This window comes from Ambystoma mexicanum, chromosome 3q, assembly GCF_040938575.1.
Source record: "Ambystoma mexicanum isolate Mex_15411 chromosome 3q, UKY_AmexF1_1, whole genome shotgun sequence".
NCBI classification, from domain to species: Eukaryota; Metazoa; Chordata; class Amphibia; order Caudata; family Ambystomatidae; genus Ambystoma; species Ambystoma mexicanum.
The window spans coordinates 1,081,506,889-1,081,527,539 of record NC_090926.1 but is presented as its reverse complement, the minus strand read 5'-3'; the positions used below and the strand labels follow the sequence as shown (position 1 = coordinate 1,081,527,539).

General features: G+C 45.1%; 1 protein-coding gene across 5 annotated transcripts in view; it reads right to left on the bottom strand.

The window, feature by feature from the left end:
* Positions 1 to 1,778: 1,778 nt before the first annotated feature.
* The window catches only part of LOC138583269 (zinc finger protein 75A-like), a 257,686-nt gene continuing 238,813 nt past the window's right edge, over positions 1,779 to 20,651 (bottom strand). For all 5 annotated transcript variants that reach the window (XM_069655355.1, XM_069655358.1, XM_069655356.1 and 2 more), the window contains one exon: positions 1,779 to 2,647. In XM_069655355.1, coding sequence (XP_069511456.1) covers positions 2,046 to 2,647 — 602 coding nt within the window. In that variant the 3' untranslated portion in view covers positions 1,779 to 2,045. The remainder of the gene's footprint in view (positions 2,648 to 20,651) is intronic.

Here is a 20,651-nt window from a genome sequence, read left to right as displayed (position 1 = left end):
TTGACCTTCTAGGTTGTACCTTACTGTATAATTTGCTGGAGCCCTCAACAGGACTATCATTAATATACTTAGGTCTTTGACCTCTAGTATTCGTACCTGTCACCAGGTAGGACAGAAGTGTGAAATGATTTGTGAATGTCCCACAGTAATGGGTGTCAGGCAGTTCTGTGGAGAACTACAGATTATTGAATGACACCGACTAATAGTGATAACCAGAAAGATCCAGGCGTGAAAGCCACACACCAGGCTCTTTACCTCTGCTAAAGGTTGGTGCATTGACATCAGGGTTGCCTAGTTAGGGATGCCAAAGGAAACCAATGATGTGTTGTAAATGGGGTCAAAGTCCCCATTTGTTTTGCTGAATAAACAGGGAATCATTTCCTACTTAAACTATGTCTACATCAAAAACACCCCCGTATTTTCTAAATTACCACTTGGCACATTAACCCGGATCAGAGCTAAGGGGCAACTCACTTGTCTTTTGAACAAGACCATGGCATGAAACATGGGTTCCATCCCCAATATGGTCCTTAGAACCTGGAGTAGTTGAGTATTACGCACAATATCAATAACTAATTAAAAAAACAACACTTATGGCTTTAGAGCACTGCCTATGACAGTATTGAACTTCACTATGGGGCATATTAGTACACTGGTTACATAACAGTTACCGAGTGATAGCAGCAAGCTTTCTTTTCAATGGTCCATGCCTTCTTTCTGGCATTTGTATGATGTTAATGTTTTGAATCTAAATTGACTAGGACCCTTTGCCTTAGGTTTAACATATTCAATGTGGTTTTATTTCCAGAAATGCACACCAAGAGTGAATCTCGTGCAGTACACTGAAGGCTCATTTTTTATTTTGTACTTTTATGAAGTACGTACTTACTGCAAAAATGTAGTGGCAGCTGTTTCGAGAAAAAAAAACTATGATGATCCATACAAACACAAATTCCAACAAAGCAGACAAAAATACAACAATTAATAAAATAACTTATTGACAGAACTGTACATAAATCAGCAATCAACATGTAGATTTGTCAAAATAATGTAAATGATGCAAAACACACCACAGTAAACTAAGGTAAACCAAGTAAGGCCTCTGCAAACAGTCGTGAGAGACAGTACAAATGCCATGAAACAAATTTCCACCAGAGTAGTATCCCAGAAAATGGAGCTCAGGGTTTGATAGGATAATTTTCAATGCTCAAACCTGCCAATATTCAGCCTCACCAGCTGATGGTTAATGTCATGGGTATCAGGCAGGAAGTTGGGGCACGCTGGGTGGAGGCATGGCAGGCCTGGCATAGGCACACAAAGAACCCATAGCAAATCCCTCCTTTAATATCTTCCTAGTGTTTGTAGTAACTTCCTGGTTACCACTTCCTGTTGCCAAACAGGAAGTGCATGATAACTCATGAGCTCTCTAGTGTTTGGGTGTGGCTGGCTATATAAGCCACACCCAAGATTCTTCCAGTGCTTCGTGTTGCTTACTGTGAGCTGTATCAGCAACAAACTTGCCGTGCTCTGGATCAGCCAGCTTCTGCTCCAAATCATCCTGCTTCTGCTTACCTGCTCAGGATGATCAGAGACACAGGTGAGTGTGACAGTTAATATGTGTCCTGATCGAACACCACATGACCGCTTAGTCAAACAGGAGGGTGTTACCAGGACCAGGGATTATGGGTTATTAAACAAAGGTTGAACTGTATTAAAAAGGCAGTGAAAGCCTATCAAGATAAAGACTGAAAAGATTTGATAAAAAAGTTAGTTTGAAATAAGAGAAATCACCAATCATTTATTTCACTAAAGCAAATACATCTAAACCAAAAATAAAATACATCCATAGGGACAGCTGCACCATCTCCTGTGATGTTGTATTTATTTTTTGGGGTCCTTGAGAGGTTAATCTTATGTTCAAAAGTTATCAACAAACCACCATGTTCCAGGGAGTGTTGAGCAGATCGGGAGAATGAAGTGGGCATTTCTCGGAAGGAGCTCGTCTTAAGATATGTCTGGTGGATACTTTCCAAGAGATGACTCACTCAGAGGGATAAGCCTCCAAGTTGTTCAATGTGTTTCTTCTGGTGCTTATTCAGGTTTCCTTTCAAACTGAACCTTCTCTCACATTTAGCACACTGATAGGGTCTCTCTCCCGTATGAGTTCTCCTATGTCCGATGAGATGGTGCCTCAGACTAAAGCTCTTTTTACACTCCGTGCAATGATACGGTCTCTCTCCAGAATGGGTTCTCTGGTGTCTCGTAAGTTCCTGCTTTGTTTTGAAAGATTTTTCACATTCATGACATGCATATGGCCGGATATTGTTTTGTGCCTGGAGTTGGCCTATAGACATTTTTGCATTCGGCAGATTACAGTCAATTTGATGGTATGTATCTGTGTTGGATATTCCCTTATGGAAATTGGAGTTTCTTGGATACAAAAATGCACTTTCGTTTAGAGTAGTGTCAGCCTCATTCAGTTCCTGATTCATTCCTGGCCATAAACTACTGCTCAAGTTAGTTCCTTTCTCAGGACTCTTGAGAATCTCCACTTTAATTTCAGACATGGTATCATGGCATGCTTTTTCTTTTCCTGTGTGCACCACAGAGAAGCCACTGTATCTTCTTCTTTTCCTTCTTCCTTCCCCTGTTGATATAAAAACAAAGACAAAGGATTTGTATAAAAATATGAGTGCAGCTGAAATGTAATTTGAGATCAGTGAGTAGTGCTTTATTCTACATGAAAAGGCCTTCTAAACACATCATGTTCTTGACCATAGACATTGTGTACAAGACATTATGCTCTTGCTACATGGTTGAGGTTTTTGTGAGGATTACTGTAGGCAATCTCTGCAGAAATGAGGATGCGAGGGCTCAAGCCAGTGCTTCAGTTAAATTAGAGAGAAACTCCTTACACTAAACTGCGCTAGTTAGTCTATTTCTTTGAAGTCTAAACAATGTAATGCTCACAGTTTGTATGTAACTGAAATTCAATGAGAGAAAATTGGAAGTCAGTGGTTAAGTGAGCTGCCACGTGGAATCCTCTTGCCTTCCAGTGTTTATGTCTAATTAAAGCTAAAGGTGTCAATCTGGGGTCCAGGACTGGTGAGCGGGAGTGAAAATAAATTTTGTTTTGAGTACGATAACGTTTAAGTATAATTTTTGATAGTCTGGTGCTGGTTTCCACTGTGCTTGCAGATCGTGTTTCTCGACTGAAGGTGGTTCCCAGGTGTCTGCTTTTCCTGCTGCACCGTTACAAACAAAAACAGCAAGGTATCATGGTGCACAGCCGATTGCCTTCAGTTACTGGCAGTTTGTGGCAGGAACTAAGTTAGTGAGTTTTATTTTCTGCTGTTCTTCTCTTCATACTACGCTCCACCAAACTGTGCCAATGTATGATTTGCGGAGTAGGTCAACTACAGTCGACTGTACTATGGACGCCCCTGTGCTGGGCATGTAGCTCATCCAATAATCTCCAATACGAGACAGCAACTCCCTACCTTTGCCTCGTCAAACTGCTCCTTCGACACTAGGTCATGGGCTACTTCTATTAGAACCCTCAAACTTCATTCTAATGCCATAGTTTTGTCTAGATCAGCACAGTCTTTTCCCTCTGCGTCTACGTTCCTGTCCCCGGTGGTTAGTGGACAAATCTATGGGCCTCATTACGAGGTCAGCGGTAAGGGGTTAACGGCGCCGGTAAGGATGCCTGTGCCGTTAACCCCTTACTGCCGCATTACGAGGTCCCTTAGCAGGAGCCGCTAAAGGAGCAGGGAGCTAACAAAGGGCCCGTTATTAACTCACTCCCCATTCCCATTGAGCCCTATGGGGGCGCGAATGGGAATGGGGATGGGTTCCCTGAATGTAGAAATACCGGGTCCTCCAAGGTTGGAATGACCCGGTAAGTCCCCATTCAGGGAACCCAGACCCGGTATGCGGTATGGGGGTAGCCATGGCACTAATAGCACCATGGCTACCTCCATACTCGTAATGAGGCCCTTTGTCTCAGCTCAAATCTTTTCCTCATTATTGTCAAATGTTTCTGATACAGAGATTAACATAGCCTCTGAGAATACATTTTAAAAAACAAAATGCTCTGTGACATCTGCGAAAATCACAGACTTTTTTCCGCTAGCCGGCACAAGTACTAAGATGAGAATAGTAAAGAAAGTACAACATTTACAAAACAATCTCCACTACCAGACAGTGATTCTAATTATAGAAATGATGGAAGCTTCTTGGATTTAGACATGCACAATGATGATCACAATATCTCGTCATCACGCAATCTTAGTGGTCACCCCGGACCAGACCGTGACTCACAGTTGGCTTCATTAATAGATAATCTAAGATAATATCTGGTCCTTAGAACTTGGAGCAGTTGGGCATTACGCACAATATAAATAACTAATAAAACACACTTCTAGATGAGGGTGAATCTATGGTTATGGCTGCCAGAGACTCTTCTGTCACTACCTCATCCTGTACCTCACAATTGCACTATACCCTCAGTGAACTAGATGAAGTAAAACAATGGTTTTAAGCTAATTCGCTAATTTATATATCAGCAAAGAGTTGAAATCCCACACGATGGTGCCGAGTAAGATTAAAAGAAAAAAGTAAGAAATGCTGGAATCCAACCTAATGGAAAGAAACCAAAAAAAAAACTTCTCTTAATACCTCTATGCCTATTGAGGCCCAGAGCCGAGTTCATATTCAAGATTCCAATTTGGTTTCCTGGCCCAATGCTATAACATCTGCAAAGATTTTGGTTGAAATAACAGTGGACAATATTGCAACGGTCAACCTACCCATCGATGCTAAAGGAAAACCATTAAAAAAAGAAAACAAGTTCAAGTAAGTGGGTCAGCAAGTGGTTACTGGTGGCCCAGTCTGTTCTTTCTCTCCATTGCTGCAAGGAGGAGCCTGGACCCAGCAAGCTGTTGTATGCCATAAAGCAGCCTGCTCAGTGTGGTGCGCAGCCCGGGCAAGGAAGTGGGCCAGTAGGTGGTTACTGGTGGTTTGTGGTGGAGCGTGTGGGTGTTTGGGGAAAACTCAACCAGCTCTCCAATTCCCCACTTTCAAGAGGACTCTAGAGTTATTCTCACCCATTTACACCGTCGCACCATCACGTTTGTACACCGTGTCTATGCGACACCTGGCTGGTGTATTGGACAGATAGGACGCCTGGTGAATGTCGTTGTGTAAAACAACATAGCGGACGACAGCGTGAAACCGGGAATTTGTCTTCTTGAAATTAATCCTGGTTTAATTTAAACTTGGAGCCGAAGGTAACTAACTCTCAGAGGTGAAGAGACGGACAACGGCAGCTCCTCGAGCTGTCGGGCGTTCCATGCCCCTCAGGCTTGCTACAAACTGCTAAATGCATTAAAGTCCTTTCCTGGATATTTGATCCTGCAACATATGAAGACTGTGTTACTGCATTTTAGCACCAATTCTAACTGACTGTGTGTGGCGACTGTCCACTATAATTTTATAGAGAGACCAAAAGGGCCTTGAGGCAGCATAGAGGACCTTTAAGTATCACCTGTCCGTATTCATCCGCATACGTATTGGTATTGCTTATGCATTCTCTTTGAATGTTAAGAGTACTGACTTTTAATAGCTTTTAACCGTCGGATTATGCAATCGTTTTTATTCTCATTTTCAACCCCATTTTTAATCAATTTTGTATACTATTTGTGTCCCCTATGGTGTGTTTTATGGTGTGGGTGGACCTTTTCTTCCAAACATTAACTGGCAACCCAATCCAAGCGTTTTTGCACACCGTACTTTGCACCTTAAATTGTTTGCACAGTGTGTGCAGACCTTTGCTTCCCTAACGATAATTGGCAAACCAATAAAAGTGTTACTGCATATTGCACTCTGCACCTTATATAGCTTGTATAATGATATTCTTGAGATAGCGACTGTTGATTGTAGATTTAAAGTGTTTAATATTGCCATTAGCATTACTGATACCCGGATACCATGATGGGGTATCAGGTTATTAACCCTGTGGATTTTGGGGTTGGGGAGATCACAGGGGATTTTGGGGGCAACTAGTGTTATTATCGGTATAGAACCTTAGAGGCCCAAAGGGGACTTAGGGGGTGCATAAGGGTGAAAGGTAAGGCTATTCAACCGGGCTCACCGGAGGGGGGCTGAACGAAAGTGTATAAACTATTCAAACACATATGTTCTAATAGGTGTAATAGAAGTTTTGCTATATGATTTGGATGGTGCAAGACAGATGGCCTGTGAGTGCCCCACTGTTAATTCTAACTGTGTTATTGCTCAGGACAGTTGTAAGGTGATAGGTGAAATAGAGGAGTGGAGTGAACAGGACTCTGCGAGCGAAAGAGCAAGGGATCTTTCTCATCACTCTTTTTCTGGCATAGGAAGACAACCCAGGAAGGATCCTTTGGCCAAATATATTGTGGACAAAACAGTGGCCCAGGTGGGTGAGGTTAATTACCAACTCTCAGTCCATTGTCCAAAATCAGTAGGGGATGGAGGATCCCAAAATGGTAGCATAATTAAAGTACATCCTAACTCAGTTTGTAATGACTTTTGTACCAGTGCCCCCACGGCCCCCCACCCACTTATTCCCCCAAATTATACCATAAAATCTTTTAGCTTGGATACAATTGCCACGGCTGAGGTAGAATGTTCTACCGTGGGGGCAATGAGTGCCAGAGAGTGGGTTAGAGCCAGAGAATGGTAGGACCCATATAATGTCTCCTGAAATTAGTCTGTTTTGCAGATATTCCCCCTTACTCAATACAACTGTGCCCAATAGCTGAACATTTAATCTAATGCATTTGGTTCCCGGCAAGGCACCACAGACTAACGTGGAAGCCCAGGATGTATTGTCTCGGTCGGTGGAGAAGGGGGGGGCGTGGGTCAAGCTCTGTCCGTTCTAGTGTTAAGTTTAATTGTGAATGGCAAATTCACCTGCAGCACTTCATGCTGGAGATGGGTAACCTCAAGGGGATGGTTGCCAGCTTGTCTAGTACTGTGATGTCCCAGGGGGAAAAACTCCTGGAAGCCCAGAGGGAGATCATCCATTTGACTACTAAGCTACAGCCAAATTATGAAAACTGCGTGGATTCATCTAAGGGCTCTAGTGATGGGACTGAGGGGGAACCATTTACCTGTGTAGCCAAGGGTCCGACATGGGCTAAATCTATCATAGGGGTTGTTGGATTACGTAGAGCTGGTCATCATGAACCCAATTATGGTAGATGGACTCTTGTCAGTTGAGACTAGAACGTACCCCCTCTCAGGTTCCAGTGATTCTTTGACACTCTCATTACCTGTGATTCCTGTGAGGCACCCTCCCAGAGGCCAACTATCCACGTGTGTCCCGAGTTCTACCCCAGGGGTGGTGGACTTGGAAGAGGTGGCCCTTCTTCAACCAACTTCTCTGTCCCCAGCAATACAAAACTTGTGTTTTGGAACATAGCAGGGATTTCTAGGCATCTGGTGAACCCTGACATCATCCGCCTTCAGGAAACTTGGGCAGTTGATGCTACTGAAATCCTGGGGTTCAGAGCATTCAATTCCCCATATAAAAAGGGGCCTAGAGGAAGGGCGTGGGGTCTGGGGGAATACTGACCTTGGTGCTGTGGACTCGAGATGGGAACCTCAAATGTGCAGCGAGAGTACGTCAGACCTGCAAATGATCACTTACCAATCAAGAAGGGCTCATTCTGCTTATTTCTAATGTCTATAATAGGCTTTTTGGGCCCAATCCATTGGCGACTTTGACTCTGATTTGTGACACAGTGAGTAACTGGGACCCCAGGATGCTGAGGGTAGGACATTTGTCGGGGGGATTTTAACCTCCAGTTGGAAACACTCTGGGAGTTTGAGGGGCTGTGGAAGCTGTTTGGGAAAATCCTGTCCTTGGAGGCTAGCTATCCCACGAGGGCCAATAGGTATGCTGTGGATTCGGCAAGGCTATTATATTATATGGGCTGGACATGAGGGCGTGTAATGGTAGACGTGTGGTGGACAGACCTGGATTGAGATGAGTGATTGGGATGAAGTGGAAGAGTTAGGTAATCTGGAGCACTTAGTCAGTGATCATTAACTCCTTTTAATTGGGGTGAGATGGTGTGGCAATAAACAGATGAATAACCAATCTAGCGTACCAATTAGAATAGCTGGGAGCGCTAGACGTACAGTTAAGTGGGACAATATTTTGACAACAGTTTCAAAGCTCCCGATCTATCTGTTTATTCTGCACTCCATCAAAAACCTACACTCCATCAAAATCATATGCCAACCCAATTTGTGGAGATGGAGAAATTCTATCTGAATTTGTTCAATTAACCTCTGAGCTTAACCCATGGTTTTCTAAGTCAAAACCTACTACCAAGCAGAAGCCTGTGAAGATTTCCCCCTGATTATAGACAGGCCAAGGAGGCATGGCTCTCACTTCTGAGTATACAGCGAGGAGCAGATACAAGAGTGTTCTGAAACTTAAGCAGTCTGAATTCGTAAATGGAATGAACTTACAAGAGCTGCTATCGCTAAGGATAGCAAGGCCTTTTGGTCATTGGTCTCCGAGCAGAAAGAATTTAAGGACAATGATCTCCACTGTATGATAACTGAGGAAGAATGGTTCCTCCATTTTTGTGGGTTGTATGATGAAGTGGTGTCCTCTGACAGTCCCTGTAGAATAGCCCTGGAGGGCCCAGTGGTCAAGCTGGCGATCAAAAGGGGTGTACCCGTTAATATGACCTTGAGGGTCATTACGAGGTAGGGGGTAACCATGCAGCTGTTAGCGGCATGGCTACCCCCTTACCGGGTTCCGGGTCCGGGTTCCGTGAATGAGGAATTACCGGGCCATGCCGACCTTAGAGGGCCAGGTAATTCCTCATTCAAGGAACCCATCCCCATTCCCATTCGAGCCCCCATAGGGCCCAATGGGAATGGGCAGGGTGCTAACAACGGGCCAGTTAATAGCGGGACCGTTGTTAGCACCCTGGTCTGCTCGCGGGACCCTTTACCAGGCGGCCTTAGCGGGTCACGTGAGCAGAACTTGTAATAAGGCGGTACGGGGTTGACTTCTCCAGAACCTTTACCGGCACCGTTAACCCCTTACCACCTACCTCGGAATGACCTCCCCTTGTCTGCAGTGAGAAGTGCCTTGCTGAGCTCGAAGGGCCAAAATGCCCCTACCAATTGATCTATGGAAAGATGAGCCAGATATTTGGGTGTTGGTTTTAACCAAGCTCTTCCAATCAGTGGTTAACCTTATTAAGGTCCCTGTTTCGTGGCGTTGTGCCGAGATAATACCTATTATAAGAAAAGGGGGCAGGACTAACCAAGCAATTATAGGCCATTTCGCTACGCAACGCATCAGAGAAAATCTTTGCTAAGGTTATTCTCCAGCAATTGCTGGAGTGTGTAGAATCTAAGGACCTTTTATCCCACCTCCAAGCTGGGTTCCATCAGGGGATGAGTACAATGGATCAGTGTTTTTGCCTCCATATGATCCTACAGAAATACTGTGTCCTAAAAAAGATGCAAGTGTACAGAGTATTCATAGACCTCCAGGCAGCTTTCAATAGAGTCCCTAGGGAATTGCTCTTGAAGGTTCTGTTGAAGCAGGGGGGTCCCCCCCATATCATCTGGTGGCAGTGATTACACTCTTGTAATACTGCGGTGGAGCGATGGGGCCCAGCTGGAGACACAAAGAGCAGTTTCCAGTTAACGGAGGCGTGTGGCAAGGCTGTGTTCTTGCCCCGTTTTGGTTTACTCTTTCTATTCATTCTATCATTATGGCCCGGTTGGTGTATTGACATGCTGCAAATTTGGACCCTCCAAAATTAGGCATGGATCTCTTTCCAGCTCTGCTTTTACTGACAACTCGTTTTTGTTGGCTTTATCTCCAATGGGTATTAAAAAACGAAGCTTGAAGCGTTTTGTTTCAATGTGTGCCCAGTTGGGCCTTACCCTTAACAGGAGTAAGACCAAGGTTATGGTGTTCCGACCCAAGAAGTCTGGGGTAACACTGGGATTGGAAGTAGAAGGGACAATTTTGGCACAGGTTATCCATATGATTACCTGGGGGTAAGATTTTCTGATAATGGTACCTGGGAAGGCCAAATTACCAAATCATAGTTCATCTCGAAAAAGAATAGTGGTGGCCTGAGGAGGTTTTTTAGTTCCAATGGTGAGCAGGCTATTTTACCAGCTCTTGACATCTATACCATTCAGGTTACCTTGGCTGTACTGTATGGAGCCGAGATATGGGGATGTTCCACTTGCTCTAGTTTGTGTGTGGCTGATCAACATTTAAATAAAAAGCTCCTTAGACTACCGTACAGTACCCCAAGTGCCTCACTAATGATGGAGTGTGGTTTGGTCCCGCTAGTCTGCCAACTAATGTGAAAACCGGCCCTTTCCTGGGTCAGATTATGGTGCTCCCCGGATCGCGGCAAATATCGGGAAGCCCTTACCAACATGTAGAACTATTTAGGTTGTTGCTCTTTTCCCTCGCTGTGCCATGTAAAGCAACAACTTGCAGTGGCAGGTCTGGAAGATCTCTGGAATAACCCTTTTTGTATGCCCACTAGTTCAAAAATCGACGTGAATCGGTTTGGTAGGTATAACACCCAGGAACATCTTGTTTGTGTCTAAAACTGGACAGGATTATCTCCTCTCAAAGCCTATCCTAGAAGGAGAACGTTATTTGGATCTTACTTACCCTGCCTACACTCGTACCCCATTTATCAAATTTAGAATGGGCACTCTACAGGTGACAGCATTCACCTGTGGCTGGATGGATAGAGGGGTTCTTCATCAGATTACCCAGCCTGTGTTCTGGCCTCTGATCAGTAATGCATTTCCTGTTATTTTGTGAATGCTATTGTGCTTTAAGGAAAATGTATTTAATTCCACTGTTTAAGAGAGAATGCGTCAGAAGCAGCCAAGGATGCCCTATGTCTGTCCACTGCATCAACTAATGAGATTTAATTTGTTGTTAAATATATAAATATATATCGCACTTGGTTACGTAGGAAGATTGCATCCAACCTTTGATTGTATCTTTAAGCCTAGAGTTTTTTTTTATATTTTACGTGAATCATCCTAAAGTTTGTTGTATTCCCTTTTGTGAGCTATGTAATGAATTGTGTATGCTAATGGTAAAATTTGCTGAATAAAGCATTGTTTGACTGGTTGACAAACAAAAGATGCTGCAGGAAATTTCTACACAATCTACATCTGGCTGAGGAGGCGGCTCACGCGTGTATGAATAGAGAACCAAAATGCGGTTAATATTGCAAAACCAAATATTACTCCCTCACAAAAACCGCAACGTAAGGTTGTAACATTGGAATAAATCTCCCAGAATAAATCTTTTAAGGAGGTGGATATGGTTGGAAATGTTTTATCTGGTGTTTCAAAATCAGAAAAGATGTATGATCTGACACCCACTTGCAGTCAGCTGATTACTTAAATCTGTAACTCCCTGGCCGATACAGAATGAGGTTGGCAAGACAAAATGTTCAGCTGAATGACAAACTGACGCATCTACCGTTATTAGCAACACTGTCTCTGCTACTTTTTGTTATACTGATCAATTGATTTTAGAATATGTACTTCAATCTTTGAATGAAATGTTCTTAAACTTTTTCACAAAATACATTGCCTACATTAGCTTATATCGAAAGATATTGAATTGGTCAATATGTTTAATCCCGATAAAACAGATGTTTTATTTAAAATAGTATTGCTATTCAAATTTCAGACATGGTACATTTGAGAAAGTCTCTGATTTGATATATGGCACCCTTGCGAAAATAGCAATCCTCAAGGAATGGAGTGGTATTACACATTTGCTAATAGTGAATCTATATTGGAAACCTTTCAATTCCACTAGAGTTTTTCCTTTTTTTAAAAAAAAAAAGTTTATTAGGAATTTCAAAACTAACATTAGCATTGAAAATTCCCCAACTCTCCCTGCCTACCTACCCAGTCCCCCTGCCCCAAGTTCAGATAGGCTGACAAGAGTGTCCAATCGGTTAGCGCTGGATGGAAATATTAGTGAATTCCCAGGATGCGCATCTTTTGCGGGCAGTATGGCTCCTAGTAATCATCTTGCAGGAAATTGAGGACCACACTCCACTCGGCCGAGACCTTGACGCTGTCCCCCTGGAGGGAGTAAGTCAGCCACGCCAGGGCCACGAAGTGCCACACTTTGGCGTACCAGTCTTGTTCGGTTGGGGCTCTTTTTCCTTGCAGTGTTGCACTATTACCAGGAGCGCCACCAGTGTTAGTATTGCGTAGACCTTCCTCTGGGATTTCGGTCAGGCTCGAGGTGCAGAGCCTCCCAAGCCCAATATGCATTCTTTTATGTCTCTCAATCTGGCAGCCAAACATTTTCTTCATACTGTCATTGATCACCTCCCAGTATTTCACTAGCTTTGGGCAGCCCCACCAAACATGGGCCCAGTCCCCTCTTCCCTGCATAGCCAGCAGCAGTCCTGGGAAGATCTCCCGCTAATGGAGTGTCACCGCAATATAGTGTAATGCCACTGGGTCAAGACTTTGTACCACACCTCCCTAGTGTGGATCGCCCGTGTGAGTCTCGGGATATCCCTCCACAACTGTTCCCAATCCTCCATAACAATGGGCCCCCCAATGTGGGCTCCCGTCTAGCCATATATGAATTGGGTGGTCTAAAGGTGTTACCTGCCAGATATTTATAGATGTTGCAGACTAGTTTTTTTTTCCCGGATTGGTAGTAAGATTTTTCAAATGGGATGCGGGACCGCATTGCAGCTGCCTTGTTGGTGGGGTAGGTTAACCAGTGTCTGAGTTATAGGTATTGCAGCCTGTCACCTTCCCTCAAATCCAGCTCCCTTTTGCACTGTACAAACAATTTAATCCCCTGGCCCTGAACCATATCTCCTTCTTGGTACATCCCATGGCCTTCCACCTGATAAATGCTCCCAGTGCCATCCCCGGGGCTGAATTAGGGGGGTTTTAAAACAGTTGTGTAAAAGGATGTGAGAATGAAGGCCCCGTATTAACGCCCTTGGTGGTCTATCTCCTCTGTTCAGCCACAGAACCTCTCCAGGTGAGGTGCCTGTCACTGCCCTGTCCATTCGCACACATATATTTTCAGGGTTCCCCTGAGACCCAGACCTTAATATACCTCAATTGGCTTGCCTTGTGATAGAGGGAGAAGTTCGGGAGACCCAGCACCCCCCCCCCGTGAACTGGTGCCCCCCCTTGTGCATCATATATAGGGCTACTCTCTGAGTTTTGTTGTTCCACACGAAAGCTGTCACTATTCTATGTAGCACCCAGAAGAAGTGCCTGGGGACAGGGATCGGGAGTGTCTGAAAGTAATATAGGAGTCTAGGCTGAATCACTATTTTAATGGTATTAATTCTCCCCAGCCAGGAGACCAAATGGGGGAAGGGGTGGCCAAACGACTTAAGTGAGTTTTGGTTGTCTCCAGCAGAGGTTTATAATTTGCATCATACAACCCTGCTAGGGACCTGGTAATTGCTACCCCCAAAAGTTTAATGCCCTGCGGTGCCCATCGAAAGGGGATGCTTTCTGCAGCCCGCTGTAATGAATCGCCAGCGGGCGGCAAGTTTAGGATTTTTGACTTTGCAATGTTAAGCTTCAATCCCGCTACCACCCCAAATGCCTCTATTTCCCGTACTACGGCCGGAAGAGTGCTCGGGATCAGTGAGGGCGAGGAGCATGTCGTCTGCAAAAGCCATAAGCTTGTGGTGCTCACCTCCAAACGGGATCCCACGAATATCCCACATGGATCTCAGTTTACAGAGTAATAGCTCTAAGTGGATGGCGTATAGAAGCAGGGACAGGGGGCAGCCCTGCTTGGTTCCCCTTTCTAGTGGGACAGTCTTGAATAACTGTCCATTACTTGATAGCCTAACTGTCGGCTTGTTGTAGTTGGCGCGTACCTTTTGCATAAAGGACGCCACAAACCTCATCAGCTCCATTGTGCGGAATAAGAAGGGCTCCATGCGGTCGAACGCTTTTTCTGCATTAAGCGAGGGCAGGACCAATGGAGTGACCTTCCTTGCAGCTTTATCAACAAGGCAGCACACCCTACTTATGTTATCAAATGTCTGCTGCCTCTTAATAAACCCAGATTGGTCCGGGTGTATTAGCCTAGGGAGGATGATCTCTATTCGATTCGCCAGGACTTGGCGTCTATATTGATTGGGGTGGTGGCCCGTTACGACCCACAAAGTGTGGGATCCTTGGCCAGCTTTGGGAAAAGAACCAGCTATTTATTTCTGTTTTTCATTTGTATAGCGCACAAACCTATAGGCATCAAGGCACTTTTACCAGTTACATGTAGCCCGTAGAGGGCGAGGCATAGGAACAGATACATTGTTTCAGGTATGACATTACATATTCAGGTACAGTTACAGGTACACAGCATTGGTGGTCAATAGGAGTGGGAAGAATGTATGCTTGGTGAATAGCCAGGTTTCAGTGCCTTGCGGAAGACCCCGTAGGATTCTTCTGCTTTCAAGGCGGGTGGGAGGGAGTTCCAATATTTGGCAGCACGGACTGGGAAGCTGGATGCTCCAGCTTTAGTGCGTTTGAACTTAGTTGGACCAACCTGTGGGAGTAGGGGAGTCAAATGAGCTTACTTGATTGGATTTCGGCAATGTTGTGAACTAGGTAGGGTGGGGCTACATTGGCAATATGCTTGTGGGTGATGAATAGCATCTTCAACATGATTCTTTCATTGATTGGTAGCCAGTAAGCAGCTCTGTGGGCGGCTGACATGTGTTCGGATTTGGGATATTGAGGGCAGCGCGTAGGGCATTGTTCGGCATAGTTTGACATTATTTTATATTGCGTGTGGATGTGCCGGCGAAGAGCACGTTACAATAGTCTAGCCTGTTGCCGACCACTGCACGGGCGACAGACAGTTATCACTGGATGGGAAGGGCTTGGTGGCATTAAGCAGTTTCATTGAGTAGGCTGCTGCGAAGATGGCATTTACGCTGAGTTAGGGAAAGTGTTGCATCGAGGTGACTCGTTGAGTTTTTACTGAGGATGAGACTGGAATCGAGGATCGGTCGATGTTGAAGGTGGCATATTGTGGGTCTAGGCTTTTTAGGGCAGCTGTCAGCCCAACAATGAGAAGCTCAGTTTTCTCATCGGTGAGACAGAGGCCATAAATCGCCATCCATGCTTGAACAGTGGAGCAGATTGTGCTGAGAGTGGAGGAATCTTCAAGGTAGGATCCTGTGAGTGGGAGGAGAATCTGCATATCGTCAGCATAGTTAGTGTAAGCTATGCCGAGTGAGTCCAGGTGGTTGAAGAGGGGCTTAGTAAAAATGTTATAGAGCGTGAGCGAGACACAGGAACCTCGAGGGACCCCGGAGCTGATAGGGGAGGGTGTGGCGCAAGCATTTTCAGAGAAGACTCATCACTCTCCCCTGGAGGAAGGATGCTATCCAGGCGGCAGCTTCTGGGGAGAATGCAGCAGAAGAGGTAAGATGGTGACATAGGATGTTGTGATCGACTAGGTCGAAGGCTGCAGACAAGTCAAGGAGAAGAAGCATGGCCATTTATCCTTTATCTATTGTGGCGTTTAACTGGATTTTCAAGTCGAGGAGGGCAGACTAAGTACCGTGGCAGGAGTGAAAACCCGATTGGAGGGTGCCTAGAATTTGGTTAGTTTCTAGGTGAGATTGAATTTGCAAGTAGGCAGCTTTGTCGAGGATTTTAAGGAGGAAAGGGATTGTGGTAATGGGTCGATAGTTGTTGGCAGTGGTAGGATCAAGCGTAGGTTTCTTTAGTAAAGGAAGCACTGCAGCAGTCTCATCGTCGAGCGGAGAGGGCAGGAGCCCTTCTCCCCTACCCTACACCCGCATTTCCAAAGGGTAAGAGCCTCCTTACTACAGCAACTTGAGCCGTGTCGCCATTGACTATTTCTCATGATCTTAAAGCCACAATTCGTAAATTGTGCTTTACTAGATAGTGGAGCGCATTTCTGGTCTTTTTACGAGTTCCAGACACAATACTTGAAAGAATCTCCATTGGCTGCCATTGTCGGCAACGCAGTCAATGGCCGCCATGCTCCTTAAAATCTTCCAACGTTATATTTCCTTTTCTTATGCTTCAGCCGCGGATTGGCTGGGCGCGTCCATTTCCGTCTGCATCTACAACCGATAGGCGGAAGCCGTTGCCCGGAAGCCCCACACAGCAGGGCCAAGCAAAAGCGCCTGTCTGCGTCTTGGGAAACACTGCAGCAGTCTCATCTTCGAGTGGAGGGGGCAGGAGCCCTTCTCCCCTACTCTACACCCGCATTTCCAAACGGTAAGAGCCTCCTTAATGCAGCGACTCAAGCCGTGTCGCCATTGACAATTTCTCCTGATCTTAAAGCCACAATTCATAAATTGTGGTTTACTAGATAGCGGAGCGCATTTCTGGTCTTTTTACAAGTTCCAGACACAATACTTGAAAGATTCTCCATTGGCTGCCATTGATGGCAAAGCGGTCAATGGCAGTCACGCTCCATACAATCTTTCAACGTTATATTTCCTTTTCTTGTGCCTCAGCCGCGGATTGGCTGGGCGCTTCTATTTCTGTCTGTAACTACAACCGATGGGCGGAAGCCGTTGCCCGGATGCCCCACGCAGAAGGGCCAAACAAAAGGGCCTGTCTGCGCCTGTCTGTGATGGTTCGTCGACAGTCGGGCAGCCCAATTGCTTCGGGGTCATCAATTACAGATCCATGCGAGTACGCCATTATAATCGATCCCATCTCTCATTACCCTCGCCTCTTTTGCCCGCTCATGCTAAACACTTCTCTAGCGGTGCGTCCTTGACTCAGCGACATCCACCATAGACGCCCAGCACTACGCACAAACTGATCTGTCATCTCCCCCTGCAGTACACTATAAATAGTGTTAGCGTACCTGCTAAATACAACAATTACATCTCCGAGCCCAGCTTGGCGCATACCAAGCATCACCACGAACAGCCTACGGTATGTATGTACAATGACTTTCTGTTAGCTCAACCGAACAATATTTAGAGTATGCCTACCTACCTTTGCCTTGTTTTATGCTTACTAAGAAATGAGCAAAGTACTGCTACCGCATTCACCCATTAGCGGCAAAACAGCTTTTACCTACTATGCCAGAGTATGCCTCGCCACCATATTGGTAGCAATGCCTTACTAACCTACTATGCCAGATTATGCACTTCCACCCATTCATAGCAATGTTGTACTAGCCCACTGTGCCAGCTTGTGGTTTTCTACCTATCTATAACAATTTCATACTTGCCTACTGTGCCAGATTGTACTTTTCCACCCATTTATAGAAATGTCGTATTAGCCCACTGTGCCAAATTGTGCCTTTCCACCCATTTACAGCAATGTTGTATTAGCCCACTGTGCCAGCTTGTGCTTTTCTACCGATTCATAGCAATTTCATCTCTGCCTACTGTGCCAGATTGTGCTCTCCACCCATTTATTGCAATGTCATTCTATCTTACTGTGCCAAATTGCTCTTTTCTACCCATTCATAGCATTGTCGTACTAACCTACTACGCTAGAGTTCTTTTATACCCCATTGGTAGCATTCTCCAACCTGCCTACTTTGCCAGAGTGTATTCTCCTCCCTATTGCTAGCAATTTTGTACCAACCCACTTGACAAAGTGTGCTTTTCTACCCTATTGGCAGAAACTTTGAACTAGCCTGCTAACCCACATTGCTATCACACACTGGTAGCTACACGTAACTTGCTGACTATCCCAGACTGCGCTACACCACTATGTACGTGAGGGGCATATACATAGTCCTACTAAGGGCCATTCTAGACCTGATCTTTATGACCAGCCTCACAAGCCTACACCTCCCACCCTTACCTGATGCAGATCAACTACTGGCAATCATGGATGCCCCATCAGTACTATTGCTACCCAGTAATAGGAGTCTTGTACATCCATTAACCCCCATCGCTCACATCCAGAACCCACCTAAAACTGATACTGTGTAGCTCCTCTACCAGAAACCACAGACTAATTGTTTGAACCTCTCGCCAGGTCAACGTTCACCACAAAAACAGGAAATATTAGGAAAATGTGCCCACTAAGCAAACCCACCAATACTAACTTAAACACTTCCCATCTCTCTCATACACCACCACCCGAGAACTGCCAGCAGAACAAATCACCTAATGCACCTCCTAAGAACGAAACTAATAATCACTTCTCATTAAAGTACCAACTCAGAATAACACTCCACACCTCAGAGGAGCCTTAATAAATGCCCGCTCCATAGTTGCACACGCTACAGAGATAGCCAACCTCTTACAGTTAGAAAAGCTCAACTTCCTAGCCATGACTGAATCCTGGCTTTGTACCGCAGCCGGTCCCGCCCTCATGCAAGCAGTCCCAGAGGACTGCACAATACTCAGAGCAGACAGAACTGAGGCCTGCGGGGGAGGCATAGCCATAATAGCCAAAACCAATCTAGCCATGAGACTAGCTCCTTCACCCGATGCCAAATCTTGTGAATCCCTTATCGCTAAACTACCAATCTCCGGATCCCAAACTCTTACCATTCAAATACTATACAGACCCCCCCGGCCCTATCGGGTCGTTTGAGGAGGATCTAACTACCATCCTCTCTGACAACTTAAAAATAGGTCTCAAATCCTTCTGTTAGGTGATTTCAACCTGGGGTTTAAAGACCCTAAAGACCAGCATGCAGCACTAATTGCTGGCACTCTTGCTGATCTAGGTTTTAGTCAAAGAGTGACTCTTCCCAACCACAACAAAGGTAGAACTCTTGATTGGATGGCAGATTACAACTGCAGTGCCTCCATCACTTCCATCACTACACAGTTATGGACTGACCACCACCTCCTAGCATTCTCACTAGAAGCCATAACATGGACCTCCAAAAACAACCCTTTTGCCCCCTCTATACCCACCAGGAATAAAAAAAAACATAACGGCCGAAAAAATTGTACCTTTAATACTACCGACACTGAATTCCCTATCAGAATCCACCAATCCCTCCATTCTAGTCAATGAATACAACAAAATAATGTCTGTAGCCCTAGACTCCTTTGCCCCACTAAAACTGAGAAAGAGCAAACCCAAACTGAATACCTGGTTCTCCGCACACCTTAAATCACTGAGACTTGAAAAAGGAAAATGTGAACTTATATGGAGACAGCTACCATCAGACGACAATAAGGCCAACTTTAGCAACATATCCTCCCACTATAAGAAAGAAATATTCCTAGCCAAACAAGACTCCTACAACAAGAGAATCTCACAAGCTAACTCACGTATAAAAGAACTATTCACAATCCTCAAAGAACTTGAAACTCCTATCCCAGTGCTAGACAATTGTGTGAAGGATAAAAACTGGTGCACTAGCATTCAAAAAGCCCTCTCTAACAAAGTAGCTTCACACCAGGTCAAGATTGCCAATAAAAAAGAAAACCTTCACCACTCTACCCCTCTAGTAAGCACATCTACACCCTCACACAAACCCACACATCGTTTCAGCTTCTCTAAAGTATCTATCCTAGAGGTTGAAAAAGTCATACTCACTCTCAAACCTAACTGCCAAGGTGACCCATGCCCAGCCCAAATGATGAAAGACGCTGCCAGAGACCTATCACCCTTTATCTCAAAGCTTATTAACGCCTCTTTTTCCACCGGCACTATCCCCATCAACCTCAAGGAGTCTTGGGTACTCTCACTCAAAAAACAATCACTGGACCTCTCCATACCCAATACCGACTAACTACAGACCTATTAACACATCTCCCTTCCTGCTCAAAATCTTAGACAAGGTAGCATACCTCCAAATACTGCAATATCTAGAACAAAACCATCTCTTGGGAGTCTACCAGTCAGGTTTCAGACCCCAACACGGGACCGAAACAGCGCTGATAGACCATAAAGCACAAATTGACACACTTCGAGGGAAAAACTGCCCTGTTACTCCTACTTGACCTATCAGCGGCGGTAGACCACAAAATCCTCTGTAACCATCTGGACTTGGCTGTGCACTTCTCGCAAGAAGCAATAGGCTGGATACAATCATTCCTGAATAACGGGACCATTTGTGTCTTTTCACCCTCAGCATACGCCGACCCCATTCCCATTACCTGTGGGGTGCTTCAGGGATCATGTGTCTCTCCTACCATGTACAATATATTCACAAAGCCCCTTTTCGATCTTGATGGTCTTGGTATCACCTACACTAAATATGCTGATGATACCCAGAGCCTCATACCGTTGACGGGAGATTATGACAAGGATTTGACCTTGGTGAATAGAGTGTATCTTATCATCCAGACATGGATGGCTACTCACGGCCTATGCCTGAATGATGACAAGACTGAGCTCATAAACCTCGGCACCACCCCTACACTAGCTTCAACATTGATGGCAACACCAAAGTTGCCAAAGAAGTTAAAACTTTAGTTTTCTATTTAGATGCCACTCTCTCCTTCACCAAACAGGTCAATTCCATGGCCTCCACTACTGCCTACACCTGTAAGCCAATTAGAGCTGCCAAGCCTTTCCTTTCCACTTACAGCTGCGCCACCCAGGCAAGAGCCTTAATTCTATCAAAACTGGACTATAGTAAC